At 38.5% G+C, this 16,053-nt stretch overlaps 1 protein-coding gene across 3 annotated transcripts in view; it reads right to left on the bottom strand.

Moving 5' to 3' along the window:
• Positions 1–16,053, bottom strand: part of RB1CC1 (RB1-inducible coiled-coil 1) — an 82,759-nt gene that overhangs the window by 66,068 nt on the left and 638 nt on the right. For 2 of the 3 annotated variants that reach the window (XM_010574400.1, XM_010574398.1), the window contains exons 2-4: positions 7,065–7,152; positions 2,536–2,654; positions 362–489 (exon numbers count right to left, since the gene is read on the bottom strand). In XM_010574400.1, coding sequence (XP_010572702.1) covers positions 362–432 — 71 coding nt within the window. In that variant the 5' untranslated portion in view covers positions 433–489; positions 2,536–2,654; positions 7,065–7,152. Of the gene's footprint in view, positions 1–361; positions 490–2,535; positions 2,655–7,064; positions 7,153–8,891; positions 8,943–16,053 lie in introns of those variants that run through there. The other variant, XM_010574396.1, reaches the window with a different exon arrangement.

The raw sequence follows: 16,053 nt of genomic DNA on the forward strand, positions 1-16,053 counted from the left end.
GAATATCAGAAGTCATTCTGACAGTTTTTCAAAAAAACACCAAACATAACACCAGACTCGGCTAAGAGCAGGTCATCCTCTGTCACAGCCCCAGAAAGTAGATAACCTCACCACTCTTTCATGGGACCTCAAACACACACAATCACCTGCAAGCCATTGAAAACGCTAATCAAAAAAAACCCAACCCAAATTCACTGAAATAAATGAAAACCTGTAAGATAACTACATGGACATACTAAAAAACAACTGAGTATCATGTCTCCAGAACTCAGTATACAAAAAGTATATATACTCTTTTTTTTTTTTTTAACTTAGAAAAAAGCCAAACCAAAAAACCAAAACAATTAATTTACTTTCTTACTTTTGTACAGCAAGTTCCGTATCAAAGGTAAGGGTAGTTCCAGTGTTGACCAGAAATACATATAGCTTCATGATGATTTCTTTATGTCTCTGAAGTTTATAACTTCCACTGCTAAAATCATTTAGAAACTGAAAAAGAATTCAAGTGTTAGTTTCACATACGAGTTACAAAGACAACACGTATATGCTTTTGAAAAAATACTTTTAGATATATAGTGGGTGAATACATCAATCTCATATTCCACAGTTCTTTATTCATTTCCAAACACAGATGCTCCTCTGACCAGAAACATGGGTAAGGTAAGCCTCCACATATGCAGACGGTTAGGAGAACACACAAAAATATACACTGAGGAGAATTAAAAAACAAAAACAACCAAACCAAAAAAAAAAAAAAATCCAACCCACAACTTTCAGTTGCAGAGGCTACCATCTCAGATCATTACCTGGCTTTTCTCAATTGTGAAATGCATTTTTAAAGCCCCAGATACAGTTATTTCCAGATATCTTTTCTAGATTTTACAAACAGCACCAGATCTATGCTGGAAGTATTCATTCTTCAACTTACAGCTACAAAGTCTATCTGCTCACTACTATCCCTATCCATAGTTTTTTGCACTCGAGACATACAGAAGCATTAGCAAAAAATAAAAATAAAAAATAGCTAAGATTTTGTAGATTTTCTTTTTGTATCTCTCCATAATTAAGTAATAGTTTTAAAAAAATGTTTTCCTCTGTTTTCAGCACTAGATAAATCTGTAGCTACTTTCTTCATCACTAATAGCAAATATGGAGTAATCAAAAATGAAAGTGCAGTCCAACACGTTGGATGCATTTTCAGTCCTATGCCCTACAAGCATCTGCATGAGTGACTATAAGCACGTTTTTCCAGTGTACATAACAGATGAGAAACATTGAACTACTTTGTAAAACATTGAGATTTAATCTGAGATTTTACCACTGAAATATTCCGTACTTCTGAGACTTTTTCTCTTCTCCTCCACAGGAGCTCAGAAGTTTATGAATAATTTCCTCCACACTAACAAAGCTACTATAGAAGTACAACTAGCACTGCTGTCACTAATGACCTGACATTTTTTTGATGGGAAAGGACTTATGCAAAGTTAAGCTGTAAAAGTTTCAGCCACTAAGCAATTTTCTTATATCATTATAAAAATGACTTTTTGGATTAAATTACTTCACAGGAAATATAAGAAGTCCCTCTTTCTCTGCAATATGAACAGGAGACACACACATGGTCTATACAGCTAATTGTATTATTCCAAAATTAGTCTGAATTTGCATTTATCTCTTTGCCCACACAGAGCAAAATTGACAAACCATCGAGAAAAATAACAAAAACACATTAAAATGGGGAGGGGGGAGAGGTTTTACCATAATAATAATTCCAAAAAGTCAAAAGAGCTTTATTTCAGGAGGGTGGCTTTCCACACACTTTTCAAGCACTACTTATCATACATAAACTAGTCAACATGCATTTTCACAACAAGGCTTCAGAAACAGAACCATATCAAATAAAAAAGCCCCAGTTAAATAATTTGATCTGAATTGAGCTTTGTTGTCCTTGCACTTGAACTCTACTGTACTCAATGGCACCAGTTCCAATTTATATTGCAAAAAGAAGAATATATTCTATAAACAAAGTTATTAGATAGACAAAAACTGCTGAACACCAAGAACAAGCTAGCAAAAATTTATTACTAAATTCTTTCGCCTAGGTTTCAGAATTAATCAGTCTTATGCGTACAGAGAGACTTCTTTTTACAAAGGGTGTATTTGTGACTGTGGTACAGGTAGAATTAGAAACAAATGTTAAATACAATGCTTAAAGCAAGCACCATGGAGCACCCACCCAAAAAAAAAAAAAGCAAGCTCTTTTACTCTGCTTAGGTGGAAAGGCTTGTATAGTATCTAGTTTTCATATAAACATTACTTTCCAAGCTGAAGTAATATTTAAGAGAGAATCTGTCTGGAAACTTTATGTACATAAAGTGAAATTTTAATCAAATATTTACCTCTCCATACCTTAACAATAAAGCTACTTAAAACACAGAAAGAAAACACATTATCAAGATCAAAAATATTTATGATAGCATCTGCCATGCATGCATCAGCAGTCTCGAACTTTTTAACTTCAAGCAAAGAAAGAATTACCTTCAGGCACTATACAAAGCTACCACCTTCTTCAAATTCAAGAGGACAATAAACGCACACATTCACTTTACTTGATTTTCGGCAACAGAGTAGCATGGCTGTTCAAAGCCAGAGAAGATCTGCAAAGAAAAGATACAGAATACAGTTACAGGTATTATTAAAATGTCAGGATTTTATGGTCATCATTGCATCTAGCCCAGAAATCCGTGTATGTCAATGCCAGAAAGAATAATTATGTGGTAGTATTTTTTTTTTAATTAACAATGCTATCCAGTTACAAGTCTGCTCAAAACTGCTACATACCAGAATATTTTTGCCCACAAGTTTGGTTTAAAATAACCGTTAGTGATATTCTTTAGTATTTACAAGGAGGTAAACTTAGTTCACTAAAAAGAAGTGCTTGTATTTCCATTAACTGAAAGTATTTTTCAGAACTGGTGCAGAATGCTGATACGATGACGCTAAGAGCAATAAAGAAAGTCTTAACAAAATGCAATTTATCAAAGAAAATCCAGTGTAAAAAGGCACACATGCTACTGATGTTGAATGAACAGTCTTATCCTGCAGCTGTATCCAACAGGTTCCTTCAGGAATCAGCATCATCTTCCTTACATGAAACAAGGTAACCTTGTTTATTAAGCCATTCACCTACTTTCAAAATGTTTGTTAGATTTTTTTATTTTTATTTTTTTTTTTTAATAAACTGAAGAGGTCACCATTCCCAGCTGCTTGTCACTGGCCTCCTTGCCAGGGGCTTCCTCTCCAACATCTGCCGTTTAAACTTGTATTGGGTTTGTGTGGCAAGACTTTGGTAGCGGGGTGGGTTACAGGGGTGGCTTCCGTGAGGAGCTGCTAGAAGCTTCCCCCATTATCCAACAGAGCCAATGCCAGCCAGCTCCAAGAAGGACCCGCCGCTGGCCAAGGCTGAGCCCATCAGCAACGGTGGTGGTGCCTCTGGGATACAGATTTAAGAATGGAAAAAAAAAAGTTGCTGGGGCACAGAAACTGCAGCCGGAGAGAGGAGTGAGAATATGTGAAAGAAACAACCCTGCAGACCCCAAGGTCAGTGAAGAAGGAGGGGGCGGAGATGCTCCAGGCGCCCGAGCAGAGATTCCCCTGCAGCCCGTGGGGAAGACCCTGGTGAGGCAGGCTATCCCCCTGCAGCCCAGAGAGGTCCACGGGGGAGCAGATATCCACCTGCAGCCCAGGGAGGACCCCATGGTGGAGCAGGTGGATGCCCGAAGGAGGCTGTGACCCCATGGGAAGCCCACGCTGGAGCAGGCTCCTGGCAGGACCTGCGGATCTGTGGAGAGAGGAGCCCACATTGGAGCAGGTTTTCTGGTAGGACTTGTGACCCCATGGGGGACCCACGCTGGAGCAGTGTGCTCCTGAAGGACTGCACACCGTGGAAAGGGACCCACACTGGAGCAGTTCATGAAGAACTGCAGCCCGTGGGAAGGACCCACATTGGAGAAGTTCATGGAGGACTGTCTCCCATGGGAGGGACCCCACGCTGGAGCAGGGGAAGAGTGTGAGGAGTCCTGCCCCTGAGGAGGAAGGAGCAGCAGAGACAACGTGTGATGAACTGACCGCAACACCCATTCCCTGTCCCCCTGTGCCACTGAGGGGGGAGGAGGTAGAGAATCTGGGAGTGAAGTTGTGCCTGGGAAGAAGGGAGGGGTGGAGAGAAGGTGTTTTGAGATTTGGTCTTATTTCTCATTACCCTACTCTGGTTGATTGGCAATAAATTAAGTTAATTTTCCCCAAGTCGAGTCTGTTTTGCCCGTGACGGTAATTGGTTGAGCGATCTCTCCTTGTCCTTATCTCGACCCACGAGCCCTTTGTTATATTTTCTCTCCCTTGTCCAGCTGAGGAGGGGGAGTGACAGAGCAGCTTTGGTGGGCACCTGGCATCCAGCCAGGGTCAACTGGCCACAACAATCAAAATTAACCAGATCAAAGGTGGTCTTTTTAGGCTACCCTAGTTCATTTTAGTGCCAAAGGAAAAGGAGTCCTTGGCAAGGAAGGCAGTGATGAGCAGTTGGGCTCAGGGTAGTCAGACAAGTGTATAATCAAACCCCAAACTGCAAACAAACATTATTTCTATCATGTTAATGCCCTAGCAAGCTTTCTGAGAAGATGATCAGGCACTATAAAGGGTGATAATCCATTACTAAAAATAGGTTTGCCGAAGCCTGAAAACCATTAGGACGTGTAAGTCATTTTATACAACTCATGCTATTAACAGTAAATCAAAAACACTTCATCCCAAATTTGAAAACCTTACGACAAATGAAAAAATTACACAACTATTACACATATTTTATGTGCATGGAACACTTTGGCTGTTACTTGAGCTATTATCTTCCTCCCTCCTGTCCACTCCGTCTTTACTCCTATGCAAAATGCACACATCACCCTGTCAGAAGCAAAGGTGCAATAAAAGGGAAAAAAGCAATGTGTTTAAGTACCACCATTGGAAAAACAGTAACTGAAGTATCCTCTTCCAGATTAGCTATCAGCAATCAGTAGTTGCACTCAAGCAAAATAAATTTATGAATACTTGCTTTACATCAAAGTAATGCACATTAACACAAACAGCAAGAAACTACTGAAACACTTCTGCCACAAAATAGGACTGCAACACTATAACCCCTATTCTTCTAATTCCTTTGCAACCATTAAGAAGTCAAAAAACAAGTGTTGTTTCTTCCACCCAACATTTCAACAAACAATCCTGGGGGAACACAAATCCACCTAGACAGGCAGGACAAATTTGTGTTAGGTTACTCTTTAAATAAAAAGAAGAAAAAAAAAGAAAGTTGAATTCATCCACTCTCAAAGTTCCCACAAATTTCAGTGAGTACTTCCAGCAACTTCCAGGAACACGTGAAAGGTTTCAGAGAATACGTGCCTTTAACATCAAGCTCTCCTGCAGATTCACTGATGCCCAATAAAGGCAGGCTGCAGCCCTTCCTTTAGCAGGAATTATGTCAAGTGCCTCTCTCCAGCTGCCTGTTTTCACAGTACTGGAAGAAACTGAATTTTGAGAGCTCTCCCTAATCTTGCATCTCCAGACAACATCTGGCTGAATCCGGCCACAAAGTCCAGTATTAAAGGGGGAGATGCATGAAAACCAGTCACAGTTGCCTAAGTCTCTTCTTTCAAAGGTCTGGTTACAGCAGACTATTACAAGCAAGGTCAGCTACATATCACAAATTAGCCTTTAAGTTTGTTGCCAATATTCAAGAATATTGTGAGTCAGCAGTAAGACAAGTTTTTAACATAAGCTTGGAGTGAAGTCAGGCACCATCAAGCTTCAACAGAATATATCCATAAACACATACATTTTATTATTCTTCTGTTTGTATTACCTCAAGAGGCCATTAAGAGAATTTCAGGCTTTTTTAGCATTACATTAGATCCGTGCTACCATATAAACTAGATCCTTCAAATTATAGGATGGAAGCTTGTATGATCAACACCATGAATTATCAGTAACACCATTGAAAAACAGCTGAAAAGGAAACTCCTGTAGCAGCTGCCAGAGCAGACAGAAGATGGTAGACATGAATATAAAAAAAAGAATGAGATTACAAAAATTATAGTAAGAATAGCACAAAGTAGAGAAAGCTTCCAGAATTAATTCAGAAGACGTATATTTTGTTACATTAGCTAACAAAATACCAAAAGCAGCCATGAATATGTTATGCTGGTTATAACATTTGTTTCACTGCTTTACATTGTGTTTACATTGCAATGCAATTACTACATCTGCTTCACTTCATGAAAATATCGCAAGCTTTTCCTGTCCAATATAAACTCTTCAACAACTGAATACTTTTGAAGTCTATGCTGATCAATACTTTCAATGCATGTTGTTCAGAAGTTCTGAAATGTATCTTATTTAGTTCAGAACATGCTCATTATTACAACTGTAAAAGGAAATGAATGCCTGTTTACAGACCTTTCCTTTTTGTAATTACAGTACAGGATCACGGGTTTCACAGCACTCCACAAATAATCCTATGGCTACATTAACCATCCTTTTCTACCATTAAGTGCAGAATCCCTGCTCCATTATCCAGTTCTGACTGTTCCATTGCTTCATGGCACAATTCCTTCCAGCTTCACACTGAAATATAGCATTCAGGGTAGGACAAAGACAGAAGTCAACACTTACGCTGTTTGGGTTTAAAGGGGCATTATCAACTTCACTTCAAAGTCATTAAGTTTCCTCTACAATATCCCAATATTTAACTTCATGCACATGTTTCTGACATCTCATTTCCCATGCCTCCTTTAAAAACTGGATTACAAACTAAACTCAAGCAAATGAAGATATTAATACATTTTTCTTTAACTCCCTGGAATTTAAACTGATCTATGCCAAAGTCATGGATTTCCTTATAACCCAGTGGTTTAAAATTCCATCGTCTACAACAGCAACACACCAGCAGTATAAGGTACCTTGCTTTTTGTGCCTAGAGAAGTACTGCTTCACATCTGTACGCTAAGTGCCATACTTACCAATGCTTCATCTCCCAGGTCATAGAGGACCAAGAGGCCCAAACTCTCTCCCCACTATGTATATCTCCAGGTTGGAAGGGGCTCAACTCTGAAAGCAGACAGATAGAACTAGCTTAACTACCTAAGCAAGGCAAGACTCTCACTGTTCACTCAAATGCCTGCAATCCCACATTGCTAATTATTAGACATTCACATGGCTCTGTATGAACATCATCTGTATGCTGCTAACAAAGGAAGTTTCTCTTCTCTTACTACAGACTAGCTGAGGCTATACTACAGGTAACAGTGCCTCCAATATAAATCATAAATGTTACCCCTGATCACAAGGGTCAGGTGTCTCACAGCACATCACTGCAGAATTCCTGCCTGTCCAAAGGGCAATTCATCCAAAGCAAAGGCTGACAAGTCTGTCACATGCTTAAAAGACTCAAGTGCTATTCCTCATTCACTGAGTATCTTATCTGGAGAACAGCTCCCCTCAAGGAAAATATACCTTTATTACCTCTGGAGATGGAGCGCCAACTTTGGGGTGCATTAGCATCTTATAAAGCTGTGCTTCATTTCCATACAGCAAATCTTAAGGTTTGCCACTGAGAAGCTGCAATTCCTGTGATTTCACCTTTCTCTCCTCTCCGTTTAGAGCAGTATTTCCTGTTTCACTTTGACTTAGGCAACTCTACAATAGACAATGGTACAAGACTAACACAGAATGTTCCTTCCAATTTATTTTGTTTTCTTCTACAAACCTGTCTTCTACCTCTACTTCCCTTGCTTTTTCAGGTGCCTGTCTCAAAAAATGCTCTCTTGCTCCAACTTGCACACCTCACAAGCAAAGGATTTTATAGCACATAAATCCTAGCATCAAAGGAAAATGAACATAGAGACTGAAGCTGAATTTAAGGAAACAAAAGCTCTCTAAAAGCAGACTTCAAGGAGCTTTCTCCAATACTGCAACCAATGCATCTAACCAGAAATATCTTAATTTTGCAGAAGACTACTACCCCACCAGAAGAACAGACAGAATGACCTCATTATGAGGGCACACATTCTTTACTAATGCTTTTAGCAACAGAAATGGCACAGTTTCTAAAACACAATGCAAATGCATACCCTTATCCGGATAACAAAGTGTTGAAAGGAAACATACTTTAAAAGGCACTTTAAAAACCTGAAGTAAAACTTTAAAAAAAAATCCTAAGCTATGTGATGAATAAATAGTAGGGCTCCTCCTGACCCAGCTGCAGAGAATAATTTCATCCCCCACTCCTCCAAAATAATTTAACCAGAAGACCACATCTAATCACTGAGACACATGTTACTTCAGGTGGAGATCCTATCCCATTACCACCTCATATCAAAGCCTATAAACCTCATGTTCAAGCCACACTGTAGTCTTAAAGAAAGGCTGTCAATCCCTGACATCTGTAAGGTGCCATCTGGAGCTCTATTTATACTTTGTTGAGATGTGCATCAGGCAGAGGCGCGGTTACTTAATTACAGCATCTCCAACAGTCACTGTGTTGTTAACAGCTCTCGAACTCAGCCGCTGGTCAGTAAAGCAAGTCTTTTCCACTCAGCACAGCACAAGCAACCAGGAAACATGCCTAAGTCCCTACTTCCCAATTCACTAAAGAGGAATTTCAAAACTCAGTAATTCAGTATACAGTAATTCATAGTATAAGAGGCTTCCCTCTCCACTCCAAGATGAATCATTTTACACCATACCAACTCATACGTAAGAGTTACGTATGACCACCATATTCAGAGTTGCTCCTGCAACTCAAATGCATGGAAGCTCCTCATTAAGCAAAGCAGGTGCAGAAATACTTTCACAGATGCTCAACAACATCAACGATGGAACAGCAGAAGATCAAAAGCAACTGCATCTGGGCAGGTAAGAAAACATTATGCATTAAAGAGTAGCTTTGAAATTGGTGTGGCCCAAAACAATGCAGCTTCTTACAAGTTCAGACACAACCTATATTGTGAACTCTAGGAAGGCAATAGTTTCAAGCATGTTTATGAGGCAACAAGCACATTATTAGGCATTGTGTCATGACTCCATATGTACATAGTTATCAAACTTCAGATCTGAAGATTAGCATCTATTTACAGTGCTGTTTTCATTGATTTGAGGAGCTACCAAAACACTACCCCTATAATATATCAGGCAAAAGTTTTTCTTTCTCCTCCAACAGTAACAAAAAAAAAAAAAAAACACAAAAAAAACCCCAAACAAACAAACAAAAACACCCCACAAAAACAAAACAACAAAAACCCACAATGCTTTACCATTTTTCAAAACCCCACATCTCTTACCTGACAGAAAGTGAAATTTCTGTGCCTCAGTTAACAGGTACAATTCAGAAAACAAACCAAGGGTTTCTGACATTCTTATTGCTAGGAAAGAGCCCACAGCCTGCAGAAGTACCCTTTTTCTTTCTTTTTTTTGTTTTTAATTGATGGAAACAGTCTTTCCACAGCTGTCTGCAACTTGGTTTTTGACAAAGTTAAAAAAAGCTGACAAAACCTTCAGTTATGTGTAATTTTGCCATTTCAAAAGCATCTGCAGACTACAAGTCTCCCTCCAATTACAGAGATTAATACATTCACTCTGCAAAGAATGGTGCTCCTGGGTATGTGGAGCTTCAGGTGGTTTTATTCAAGTTACTGACTGACTCCATACTGGTGGGAAGGTTCTCCCTGTAGACATATACTCTTTAAAAATAATTAGCATGTAAAAATCTTAGTGTTTGCAAACAATTCCGCAAGAAACAACCAAGAAAAATTCCTTTATTTCTTACATCAAACTCAGACAAGTCGGCACCAATACTTCTTTCACTAACACTCTCTCTCTGGTTAACCAAGACCACAATCACATAAACACTGGTTATAGTAAGAGCACCAGACTTATGAATCCCTTTCCTCAGTCAGTTCTTCTTCTGGTCCTCTCCCTGCACCAACTTTCAGTGGTGCAACTTTCCACACTTCTATGGACTAAACTGGATTACTTTGCTGTAATAAGTTACAAACAGCACACTTCCCCAAGTTACTGCTAGGTCAAATTAGTTCCATGTTCCAGTTCACTACACAGCTCCATAAACTGTTACACTACAAAAAAGGTGGGAAAGAGGCCGATGACAACAGGGGCTACTGAACATCAGCACCATCATCCAAGAAGACATGTGAGAATTTCCAGAAGGCATCATTCACATCCCTAACTGCCCATGCCATCATCAATTACCAATAGATAACTCCTTATAAATGGTACCCTATTAAAAAAATGCCAGTATCCTCTCAAAGAACAGGCTAAAGTAACTAAAAAATGGCCAATTACTACAGACAGAATTGAGGACAGAGTTTCTCAAAATATAGACCATGAGGCCACTTTTCCTGCCCTCCTCTCCCCAGATACACCATCGTAATGGCACCAGGTTTTTTTCCCTCTTTTATGTGGATAGTACAAGGTAACTTGGCCAGACCTACTTGAAAGGATGAAAGCACAGAAAGTAAGACTGATTAAATGGCATTTATTTCACAGGAATGGAAACACTAGGGATAGAAAAGCAAGTAAAATATTGACAATAATGAAATGTAAGACAAGTAAAGATCCTTGTGATTTAGTCTGGTTGCCTACATAAAAGTCACAGGTTGTTCCTTAATTAATTTCTATTCATAAGCAACCGTATTTTAGAGTAACATTAAAGTTTTCCAGTAATAAGGAAATCCACCACCATCTTGGTAAACTGTTCAAATGATTAGCAACTACCAAACTTTTTTCAAATTTTTCTTATTCATATGGATGTTTATAAATTTAGCATTTGAACTTTCACGATCTAAAGATGGAATTTCTCTAATTTCTCATTTTTAAGTTCCTTTATAATTCACATCACCTATGAACCTCCTCCTATTTATCAACATTCTTTTCTTTCAGTGGTATCTGAAAGAGACAAGTAAAGGACCATCAGCAACATGCAGAGTCAACATAACCCCTACCCTCCATATGAATACATGTTCAAAAATCATGTCTAGATTTTTGGCAAATCAGCTTACTACTCTATTTGCTTGTTACATAGTTACAAATCCCCTTCAGATCTCTATTAGTATCAATCAGAAAGACAACAACAGCAATGTATTGAGAAATGAGAAAAGCTGCAGGATGGGTTTGAAGAATGTTAAATTTCATTTTACCTTAAGAAAGTGTTTAGTAATATTCAACTGCCCTTCTTTACCTTTCTGGGATAAATCTTTGGTAGTTTAAAAGAGCTAACAAAGTGCACTAATAAATCCCTTTATGGAATATTACCAACTGAAGAACTACACAACCTCACAAAAAAAACCCACAACTGCTGAGATATCATAACTGTACTTCTACCTTATTGAACCCTAGTTGTGCTGTCTGCAGCCATAACATGCATGTGAAATTGTTGTTACATTACATTTGCTTTTTGAATTTATAGTTACGTTATGTGAAAGTCTCAGAGATAAGTAAAGTTTACACATTACACCCCCTCTTTTCGTTCAGACAGAACTGAGAATTTTGAGTCATATTTTCATTTTTTGTTTAAAGAACCATTCACTGAGTTTGAATCAAGTCTCCTTCAATCAGCAGACAATACAAGTATTTGTAAAGAGTATTTTTAATTACTATAGACAAGTCATCTTGAGTTTACTAGCAAAATACTTGCAATATAGCATAAGCATAATAAATTAGAAGAGTTGGTGCAGTTACACAATATATTCTTACATAAGAATCTCCACTTCATCTGAATTTAATAAAAATGCACACTCCGGAGGATGGAAGGAAAACTGTATAAATAAAAGCACCATTTTGTCAGTATGAACTGTCTATCCTAGGCACAACTACCCTAAATAAGGGTCAAATATCCACACTTCTGACACACCAGCACAGCTACTTGGCATCAACAAACCCGAAATAAAATTTGAGATAAACCACTGACATTTAAAGCCCCTGCAATATCAGGAAAACACCACCATTCAAATAATAAAGAGCAAAAATTGCTGCAGCCTTATGTACAATACACATAATACACAAAAGAGCGTATTTTACAGAAGGTAGCATGAACATATTCAAGCATGCAAAAAAGCGGCAGATAAGTCAGTTACAAAAGAGAACCTGAACACTAAATCAAAACAAAGTTTGGGAATTTAGGAGCAGCTACCTCAAAAGTTCAGAAATTGGATCTCAGTGAAGTGCCATTCTTCACAGAATTTATATTTTAGCTTTGCTAAGAGTGGTCTGATTTTTTAATCCGTGATAGAAGTAAAACCTTCCCTTTAATTAGTTCTTCAATGCCGCTTCCTACCTCTAAAATACAGTTTTCAATCTGTTCAAACTGAAAACAGCATACTGGCCTTTCAAACACATCTTCAAGAAGAATAATGAAGATTGATGTATTGTGTTTCTATCATACAGACACTAGTGTCACCTAATCCCTCCAAATAAAAAGAACAGGCAATTGAAATACTTAACATGCTATTACACCACCACAACTTTCCTACTCTCCTGAAAAAGCAAAAATACTGTTTCAAAAATAGGTCTTATGAGGTAAGAAAACACGAGCTATTTCATAACAAGAAAATAAAAGTATGTTCTGAAGTCAGAGACCAATCAGAACATTCCTTAAGCAGAGCTGCTCGCAAATACTCACACATCTTTCTTCTTATTGAACCTATGGCATTACACAGCAAGACAGGTGCAGGACATTTGGAACCCAACTAGTCAACAAAGCAGTTTTATATTCTACTTTCAATCAACAGGTAATCAATACAAGTCAGATTGAAATTCATATAACACTTGAACAACTCATTTCACATAGAAAGCAGGCTACCACATTCTACAACAGATAATCTTCTAGATGCACAAACTACTGGAGATTTATATATAGCACACTGTAATCATTTCACCTTGATGCGATAAAGACAGCAGGCCCAACTGTGAAATCTGTTCCCAAAAGAAACTGTCAACATCTTAGAGGCATGTAAAAAGCTACGCTGAGCTGGTAGTTGCTTGAGCTGGTAGTTGCTTGAGCTGGTAGTTCAAGCCCAGAAACCTACTGGAATCATGGACTGCAAACATGAACAACAAAAGGAAAAACACACACCTGGAGGTGGACAGAAGACAAGCAAGAATTGCCCTGACATCCCAGGTGGTTCTCCTGACAAGCCAACAGTAGCCAGCCCCATCTGAATCTCTGAATGAAAGTTTTGTATCAATAAATTTATTTTGATATTTCTATTGACAAATGCCAACAACTGAGACTTAGATATTATTTATGCATTATTAACAATTTAGTTATGCTCAAATCCCATTAGAAAACACATAATCAAAGTATATCCACTTCCAACCCTGCTTACAAACGGGGATAGAAAGAGCTGATACATGGCTATGATGTGTTGCAACTTCTCTTTCAACTGAACTCAAAACTAAATTAGAAGTCGATCTGCAATATGAATTAACTCATAAATAGAAAAGTGACTTTCACAATAACCACAGAACGCTAATTAGCTCACAAAAAATCATTGTTAGCAATTTCTCTATCACCATTAATCATGCTGTAGGCTTTTACAACAAAGAATTCATGTAAGGATCTTTCAACTGGTACACTGAAATCATTACTCCAACAAATCAGCTACAAAATAGACACTTTGTAATTCTAGCAATTAGATTAGTAATTTACATATTACTGATACTTTTTTTGCCCCCTTGGAATCAGTGCATTCCATCAGACCCTGCAGTATAATACAATATTATTATATAAGTTGGCATCCTGTAACCAAGTGTTTGCTACTCAATGATACTGACTATCAACTTTGCATCAGAATGCCAACCATTAGCAGGGTTCTTTAAAGTATTAAGGTGTTAAAAATGTCTTTATTTCCTGTTCAGAAACTCCTTACATAACGTCATTGAGCTGTGGACCAAAATCAGGAGCACAACTTTCTTGAGCAATACGCACATGTAGAAGCAGACACCATGACTTCTTGGACACTGTCCAAAGTGACTCTGAAGTAGCTCGTGTGACGGCCGGTTACGCACGCTATAGTTTTTCATTTTAACTTGCTTCACTTTACCACAATATGCGAATGAACTCAATCTGTGCAATAGAAGTCTCAAGATCCTCACACCACTCTGAGCCAGCCTTCCACAGAAACTAACTGCTGGCTTAAAACCAAATAAAGACTTATGAACACATTGGTAACAAGCTACCCTACGGGATAACATACAGAAAAATTCTCTCCAACGATCCTACTGTAACTGCTACTCTCTTATCAAAAGGAACAAATCGACATGTGCTATTCCTACCCCCACACATACGCTCACCCCTTACTTAACCAGAATAACAGAAATTCTAAGAAATGTACTAATAGTTTATAAATTATTTTCTTCGCCTTAATTTTTCGCAAGACTGTGTAACCTTAGCTGTGTTCGGACAACATGCAGGGACAATGTTTTAAACAGACGCCACAAAAGACCTCAAAATAACCCTTGCCCTCTTCTCCAGTCAGAGTGCAAGTCTGCTGCATACACTTCTAATTATAAATATGGTAACATGACATGGGGAGAGAGCCAGCCCCTCGAATATGGTCTCAGAGGCTACTAACCCAAATCTGTGCTGAGCACAAGGCTAGATCAACACAATACAGCATAAGATAGGTTTGCTTTTTTTTTTCTAAATCTACAAAAACAACCAGCTACTTGTACAAAGTATACAACAATAATATACTTCCAAAGTAATATTAGGTCTATCTTACACTAATCTGTCATCCCAAAAGATCCCATTTGTATTTCCAGTTCTATAACTGGCACAGCTGAAGTGCGTCACCTCACATTCTTCAGTAAGATGTTTTCTTTACTACTCCCAACATAATAAAACCATTTTGAATTCCATACAGCATTTAGAATAAGTACAAATATATCCTCTGCACACTTTCATTTAAACTAAACTTAACAATGTTTGAACACCTAATTTCTTTCTTGTTAATATTGCTTCTTGGCACTGAAGTTTACATTAGAACACTAGATAATAGCAAAGTCCTTTCTTCACGTGCTTCATCTTCTAAAAACTTCCCAAGGTACTAGATATTAAACCTTCTTACAGTTCACAACTTAAATGTACCATAATAGCACACAAGTTTATTATTATTAAGTATCTACAGTGCCTAGTATTCCTCACAGTACTTCCCAGCTGTATGAACTTCAACTGTAAGCAGCATGTTTTTCCACGGTCATTACTTCTCCAGCACCACTGAAGTATCCTTTACCACGCAGTCAACCAAACACCTTCAGAAGCGTAAGTTTTTCCATAAAGCCAATGGCACGAGCTACTTCTAAGGCACGTTTATATGAGCGGCACAAGAAAATAACCAACCTCCTCATTCGCTCCCATAAAGAAATAAAGGTGAAAGCTTTAAATACGAACCATGGGGAACGAACGGCTCATGGCCAGAACATACCACTTAATTGCTTCAGACAAAAAAAACAAATAACACAGAAAAGATGCTGCTGGAGAGACTGTAAGAGAACTAAAGTAACGCTTATGGGTTGGTTCCGAGTATCTCGGGTTCAGACATGGTTTTGGGTTTTTTTCCATCTCTAGATGAAGTTAAGAAAGAAACACGGGTGTTACAATTTTCCCAGCATTCATATTGCATTTCTACCTCAGGATCAGTGTCAGCCAGAACTTTCGGGGTACTGAGAAAGAAATGCCAGCACGGATCCACAAAACAGCCTGAAAAGTCTACTAGAAAGCAATAACGAGGAACCGACAGGAAAGCTCGGCACACGAGGTACGCTTCCTCGGGAGCGGAAAGAAGTAAACAACCGAGGGAAAGGCAGCACAACGTTTGTAAACACAACGCTTCTGCACGGCGCTCCGCCGACCGCTGCCGACCGCGAGCACGGAGGCGCAGCCGGGCTGAAAGTTCCATTGTAATATTATTACTTGAAGCATACATAAAAGCATAG

Source organism: Haliaeetus leucocephalus, unplaced genomic scaffold, assembly GCF_000737465.1.
Source record: "Haliaeetus leucocephalus isolate CR32 unplaced genomic scaffold, Haliaeetus_leucocephalus-4.0 Scaffold428, whole genome shotgun sequence".
Taxonomy (NCBI): Eukaryota; Metazoa; Chordata; class Aves; order Accipitriformes; family Accipitridae; genus Haliaeetus; species Haliaeetus leucocephalus.